This window comes from Tachysurus vachellii, chromosome 9 (genome assembly GCF_030014155.1).
Source record: "Tachysurus vachellii isolate PV-2020 chromosome 9, HZAU_Pvac_v1, whole genome shotgun sequence".
In the NCBI taxonomy this organism is placed as follows: Eukaryota; Metazoa; Chordata; class Actinopteri; order Siluriformes; family Bagridae; genus Tachysurus; species Tachysurus vachellii.
Genome location: NC_083468.1, coordinates 3,371,765 through 3,379,264, shown reverse-complemented (window position 1 = coordinate 3,379,264; position 7,500 = coordinate 3,371,765). Strand labels below are relative to the sequence as shown.

Below are 7,500 nucleotides of genomic sequence, written 5' to 3'. Positions count from 1 at the left end.
CAGAAAAGTTGACACAGTTCAGTAAGCGGGACACAGGATCAGAAGAAGGACCCGACGAAGACGAAGACGACGGGCTCATAGTTGCGGATTATGAAAGCGATGAAGACGCCACACCCAAAATCAGGTGTGTGTCTGTGTGCGTTTCTGTGTCTGTGCACTCACATCTCTTTCTTTAAGCATTTCTTTCGGTCTTAATGTTTACATTCACTCTTCTCCAGGCTATGTGACGATGACAGCGATGACGACGACCTGGAAGAGGAACACGTCACTAAGGTGAGTATCAGTTATATTTACAAGCACCTATGCAGCATTATTTGTGTGCTTGGATTGTGATCACAAATATGTTCTACACAAAGTATGTAGTTTTTAGACGGGGTAGAATTAGGGCTGTCTGAATAGTATTCATTCATTCATTCATCTTCTACTGCTGCTTATCCGAACTACCTCGGGTCACGGGGAGCCTGTGCCTCTCAGGCGTCATCGGGCATCAAGGCAGGATACACCCTGGACGGAGTGCCAACCCATCACAGGGCACACACACACTCATTCATTCACTCACACAATAGGGATAATTTTCCAGAGATGTCAATCAACCTACCATGCATGTCTTTGGACCGGGGGAGGAAACCCCCGAGGCACGGGGAGAACATGCAAACTCCACACACACAAGGTGGAGGCAGGAATCGAACCCCGACCCTGGAGGTGTGAGGCAAACGTGCTAACCACTAAGCCACCGTGCCCCTCTTAATAGTATTCAAATTCTTATAATTGGACATTTAAAATCTAAAAAAAAAAGTCTACAATTTCCTTACAAAGATCCTTTCCTTATAGTCACAGCGTGGGTCTGCGGTTTGATTAAAATATCCTTGAGTCACTTGATTACAATTTTTTACGACAGTTCCTAATGCCCTAACGTGCGTATAGGTTATTTATGGTACACTGTCGCATGTTAAATTTGAAATAATTGAAGTGAGAATGTGTGTGTGTGTGTGTGATGCGTGAGGCATGAAACAGAATGTTTGTTTTTGTGTTTCTTTATTATCAGATTTATTACTGCAGCCGTACACACTCGCAGCTCGCCCAGTTCGTTCACGAAGTGCAGAAGAGTCCGTACAGAGACACGGTCAGCTTGGTTAATCTTGGGTCTAGACAGGTGTGGACACACACACACACACACACACACACACACACACACACACACACACACACACACACACATACACACACATATCGGCCTTCCTATGTGGCTATTAGGTGAGTCATTAATCTATTATCATTAAAGCCTTTGTTATGAAACACATTATTGGACACCTTCTTATTCCAACTGCAATGAAAACACCAACCAGATGTTTCACACTAATCCCCCCAAAAAAGCCCCATTTTCTGTAATAAACATAAAATATCAATATCTTCTGTGGTTTATTTATAGACTGCAAGATAGGAACATTGTGGCTTTTTAGTTAAGAGCTTCCTGAATGTTCTTTCACTGCTGTTTGGTTTTGAGTCGGACAGGAATAGATTTGAGAAATGACGAGACAGCTTTATAAACTAGCAAGCAGACTGAGCCACTCTCTCACACCGACTCATATTTCACCCCAAGCACAGAAACTAAAGCGTCTGCTTTCCTGCTCACACGAGGATTTCATGCCTGAATAAAACCACCTCTGGTTACAACGTTACACTACTAAACAGTGTATATAAAATTCACTGCGATCGACGTAATCGTGATCTAGACCTCGTCAGGCTGCATTTTGGCCTAATTAACACGTTTCTATTCAAAGCTCAGGACCATAAATGGTTAATAAGCAGCAAACTGCTTTGCGAAGTGCAGACAGTTAAATGAAGACAGACAAATTAATAAACCTGTTGTAATCAAAGGAGGTTTTTTACCTAAATATTTGAATTCGGTGTGAAACCAGAGGCTTTAAGAAAAAAGGGGCGGAGATTAATTCTGTTCTTATTGTCTCATTGGCAACAAGCTAAATAATCAAACTCCTTTAATGGAAATAATGCAGGTCATAAAGTTTTTAAGAATTTCATTGATAATTTCACCTTTAATAATAAACATAATAATAATGATAATAGTTGTAGTAATAATAATAATAATAATAATAATAATAATAATAATAATAATAATTAGGCCCCAGAGGACACTCCAAGTTTAGACCTTCTCATGCACTCTGATGTTGCACTTGGTATTAGCTTAAAGAGGAAACATTTATTTATTTATTTATTTATCTATTTATCTATTTATCTTTTTTTTTCCTAGCTTTTCTTAAATGTGAATACTGTATTTTCTATTTGTGACCAGAACATTAGAGCTGTATTTATCTCTTTAGAATCTGTGCATTAATCCAGAGGTGGCACGACTGGGGACCGTTCAGTTGATCAACGATCGCTGTATGGAGCTCCAAAAAAATAAACATGGTCAGAATCATGCACTCTCAAACACACAAAAAACACCCCTGAGAATTACAACAAAAAAAAAAAAATATAAAAAGCACAAAAGATATTCAGTATATATATATGTGTGTGTGTGTGGGAAAAAAAACATTATATCTGTTGGAACTTTGCACACAGATAATCAAAGCAAGGTGGACATGGAGCCTAAACGCCGCCGCGGTGCCGGCAAAGCGACCTGCACCTTTGCAGGTTACGAGAAGATGATGGCGATGCGAGACGAGGTCTTGGCAAGTGTCAGAGACATCGAGCAGCTCGTGCAGCACGGACGAGACACACACACGTGCCCTTATTACAGCACACGGCTGGCCATTCCTGCAGCCCAGGTACACACACACACACATAAATTTGTTCAAACTCTGCCTCATAAATATTAATTTTGTGAGAAAAAGATGTCAGTCCTTAATTTAAAAAATGTCATTGTTTGCAATTTCCTGTGGTTATAAACGGGCTACAATGCTTTAGGGCAGAGGTATTCAGCTAAAATTTAAAGAGGTCCAGTAAGAGAAAATTTCTTGAAGCGAAGGTCCGGAAGATCATAATGTCTAACTAGTTAGTGTGATATATATTTACGTAGCCTAGTAGTTGTATCAACATCTGCAAGCAATCAATACCTGACTGTCAAATCAAATAAACTCAGTACAATTTAAATACTTTTTGACAATATTTATTACTTGTTATCACGTAACATAGAACTGAACATACGTATGATTGTAGATATGTATAACGTTCTCTTATTAAATAAATAAAAGTAGGGCTACATTTCAAAATAAGAGAAAATAAATAAAATGTGAAAATTGTGTATGTTTTAAAAAAGTGTTTAACTTTCTTTTTTATATCTCAGTGAGAGAACTGAGCTCTAGCTTGGCAGGATTTTAAACCTGGGCTTGATTGGAGTCAGGGCCGCTCTCATACACATGTGGAGGTGCTCATTAGTGACCCTGGAACCATATTTAGTTTGGATTATGTTCATTGTAGAGAAAGCTGCCTCGCAGTTGTATGTAAAGCCAAACATGGTCAGGATGTATAGGGCTACTTCACTCAGACCTGGGAAAGCTGTCTCAGGGACGCTGTCTTCAGATTTGAGTGGAAATGTTTGTTCAAAACCTGTATGTTTTGTCTCATAATGGCGTTTCACATTGCCACTTTTAATAAGTGAAAAAAATGTAAAAAATAAATAAATAAATAAATAAATAATAATATAATAATATAATTAATAATAATAATAATAATAAAAGATAATGTCCGCAACACTGTTTATAACTCTCATATTTATTGGACAATCTACAATCATACATATGTTCAGTTCTATGTTATGTGACAATAAATATTGTCAAAAAGTTTTTGAATTGTACTGAATTTATTTGATTCGACAGTCAGGTATTGATTGCTTGCAGATGTTGATACAACTACTAGGCTACTTAATTGTACCTTCTGACATTTATAGTAAAACCAGTTCCACCAGCTTCACTGTAAATACGAAACACACCTGAGACACTCATGCTAAGTGCTACATGGTAGACAGAACAGAAACTATGTTACGTGACAATAAATATTGTCAAAAGGTTTTTGAATTGTACTGAGTTTATTTGTTTCGACAGTCAGGTATTGATTGTTTGCAGATGTTGATACAACAACTAGGCTACATATATATATATATATATATATATATATATATATATACATATATAATCACACTAACTGGTTAGACATTATGATCTTCTGGACCTTTGCTTCAAGAAATTTTCTCTTACTGGACCTCTTTAAATTTTAGTTGAATACCTCTGCTTTAGGGTGTGCTGTTATAGGAAGACTTTGAATGGAAACAATAACTCGGTTTCATTTTCTACCTGCAAATAATCCAGTGTAAAATAATATGTGGAATGTAATTTAACGATTATATTTTTTATTACTGAAAATGAAGCCCAAGGTCCAGGTTACCAGGTACCTTGTTCATTTGGAATCATTTGTATATCAGTTGTGAACCATTGTGTTGTGGTTGAGTGATTACAAATCCAGTTTACGAACGGTTTAATTTCTCCCTCCCTCAGATGGTGGTGTTACCGTATCAGTCGCTCCTTCATGCCGCGACTCGCAAGGCCTCCGGTATTAAACTGAAGGATCAGATCGTCATTATTGACGAGGCTCACAACCTCGCAGACACCATCACGGCACTGCACAGCGCAGAGGTCAATGGCGCACAGGTGCGCTGCTAAGCTACACCTCTAACACTCTGTAAATGCGTTTGTCGTTGTAACTTTCAATTTTAGATCAAAACCAATTTTACACCCAACTTTTAACTCGTTTTCAACGTGTTTCTCCTTAAAAAAAAAAACAACAATTGACCCCAAACTGACCTTTAATGTAAGCTCCTCGTATTCATTTGTATTTTCTGCATCTTTAAGTTACGTTTCTGATCATAATAAATATCTCGATATCCAACTAGCTAGTTAGATCTCTAATACAAGCTAGAACCACATAAAAAGCTGTAGTGTTTGATTCTGACCATTTTTTTCTTTGTGAACATTTTTTTGTCTTTTTTTTGTAGTAAAGACTCTTGTTTATACACACATATAATTTATACACATACAGGGAACTTTTCAAGAGCACAGGTGTGTGTGTGTGTGTGTGTGTGTGTGTGAGAATTCATTTCCTCCTACTTCATTCACTACACATTTGCACAAGACATTTCCATTTTATGAACCTTATATCCGCTGAAGATGTTAACGTGGTTAATGGCACTATTGATAAATTACATAAACAAATTGACTACACACTCGACACTCGCTGTGTCACTGAGCCATTTAACCTAAACGTACTTGTTTTCAAACCATTAATACGCTGTAAAAATATCTCCTGTTTAAAAAATATCTGAATAAAATAAATGTGTGTGTGCGCACACTAGTGTTTAAGGTGTTGGACTACTGGACAGAAGGAGATGAGTTTGAATCCCAGGGCCACCAAGCTGCCACTGCTGGGCCCCTGAGCAAGGCCCTTAACCCTAAGTTGCTCAGCTGTATAAATGAGATAAACTCTACTAAATGTCCTAAATGTGTGTGTGTGTGGGAAGATGACCATGAGTCCTTTATAACACATTTATAAGGACTGAATAAATATTTTAGTAAACTGATGCTGGAGTTTAGTTTAAAGGCTCTTGACAAAACCCGAGGAGGCATTTTGTACAGGTACAGAAAGGCATTAGGTAAAGAATAAATGTCATTTTTGCCATTTATGCATAAATGCATCGTCAGGGTAAAAGCTTCATGCATCGTCAGGGTAAAATCTTCATGCATCGTCAGGGTAAAATCTCCATGCATCGTCAGGGTAAAAGCTTCATGCATCGTCAGGGTAAAAGCTTCATGCATCGTCAGGGTAAAATCTTCATGCATCGTCAGGGTAAAATCTCCATGCATCGTCAGGGTAAAAGCTTCATGCATCGTCAGGGTAAAATCTCCATGCATCGTCAGGGTAAAAGCTTCATGCATCGTCAGGGTAAAAGCTTCATGCATCGTCAGGGTAAAAGCTTCATGCATCGTCAGGGTAAAAGCTTCATGCATCGTCAGGGTAAAAGCTTCATGCATCGTCAGGGTAAAAGCTTCATGCATCGTCAGGGTAAAAGCTTCATGCATCGTCAGGGTAAAAGCTTCATGCATCGTCAGGGTAAAAGCTTCATGCATCGTCAGGGTAAAAGCTTCATGCATCGTCAGGGTAAAAGCTTCATGCATCGTCAGGGTAAAAGCTTCATGCATCGTCAGGGTAAAAGCTTCATGCATCGTCAGGGTGCGCTTCAAATAATAAGGTCTTTACTCATGTAAGCGATCCTACAAAAAGGGCCTAATGTATTTGTGTTGTTGTTGTTGTTTCAGCTGTGCAGGGCTCACTCACAGCTCTCTCAGTACTGCGACCGTTACAGGTAACACAAAACAACCTTTATAACTTTACTGCTCACAAGATTTTAATGTCAGGAGATGTTTGTGACTTTCATAATAAACATGTGTCTCTTTTAGGAGCCGCCTGAAGGCCAAGAATCTGATGTATATCAAGCAAATCCTGTTTGTGCTGGAGGGGCTGGTGCGCACACTTGGAGGTCAGCTGTGTGTGTGTGTGTTTGTGTGTGTGTGTTTGTGTGTGTGTGTGTGTGTGTGCAAATGAGATAAAAATGTTATGTTTTGCTGTTAATTTATTCATCTTTCTTTGTGACCACAGGGAAGGTGGGCATGAATCCTGTGGCTCAGAGCACTCAGCCTGGTAATCACACACACACACACAGACACACACACACACACACACAGACATACACACTGTCAGGAATTGGCCTTAACTTTTTCCTGTTTGGACACTAGGGGGACGTTGTTGCTTTTGTGCCATGTGCTTTTGTTTGTTTTTTTGTATCCCGTGTGTTGCCCCGTCCTTAACCGGTCCCTCTTCTGCACACCTGTTCCTTGTGTTTCAATTATTGTCACCCCAATTTATACCGGTTGTCTTGCGTCTGAGTCCTTGTCTTTGGTTTGCTGTCTCTTTGTTTGTTGTCTCTTGTATTTGTGTTCTTGTGTTTCCAGTTTCCTAGTGTTTCTAGCTTTTTGTCATTTTTTTTCCCCTAAATAAACCCACTTTGTCGTTATCCCTGCATTTGGGTCTTTTTATCTATTAAGACACCACTTATTCCTTGACACACACACACCCACACACACATGCATTGTTTGTGACATCACACTCAGTTTGGGAAAATTGGAAAAACACTTAATACCTTAAAGCACATAACAAACAAAAAAACCTGAAACGCAAATGAAGTGTAAATTCACAGTTTAAGATAAACCCCAGTTGTGATAATTAAGAGTCCCGAACATCTGGAAATGATCGAGCAGTTTAAATTAGTTGAACACTAATCGTATTATTTCTCTCTTCCCAACAGGAACCGAACTGTTAACCATTAATGACTTCCTGTTCAGAGCGCAGATAGACAACATCAACCTGTTCAAGGTACAACACACTTATCACTGGGTCAAAGAAAGAAGCATCTTTACTTATTTCACATCCGCA

General features: G+C 38.7%; 1 protein-coding gene across 2 annotated transcripts in view; it reads left to right on the top strand.

Moving 5' to 3' along the window:
• Window positions 1-7,500, top strand: part of ddx11 (DEAD/H (Asp-Glu-Ala-Asp/His) box helicase 11) — a 19,815-nt gene that overhangs the window by 1,742 nt on the left and 10,573 nt on the right. For both annotated transcript variants that reach the window (XM_060878861.1, XM_060878860.1), the window contains exons 5-14: window positions 1-124; window positions 219-273; window positions 1,046-1,153; window positions 2,340-2,427; window positions 2,581-2,786; window positions 4,512-4,664; window positions 6,327-6,373; window positions 6,468-6,547; window positions 6,667-6,708; window positions 7,373-7,440. The exon at window positions 1-124 is cut by the window's left edge and continues 10 nt beyond it. In XM_060878861.1, the coding sequence (XP_060734844.1) occupies window positions 1-124; window positions 219-273; window positions 1,046-1,153; window positions 2,340-2,427; window positions 2,581-2,786; window positions 4,512-4,664; window positions 6,327-6,373; window positions 6,468-6,547; window positions 6,667-6,708; window positions 7,373-7,440 (971 nt within the window). The remainder of the gene's footprint in view (window positions 125-218; window positions 274-1,045; window positions 1,154-2,339; window positions 2,428-2,580; window positions 2,787-4,511; window positions 4,665-6,326; window positions 6,374-6,467; window positions 6,548-6,666; window positions 6,709-7,372; window positions 7,441-7,500) is intronic.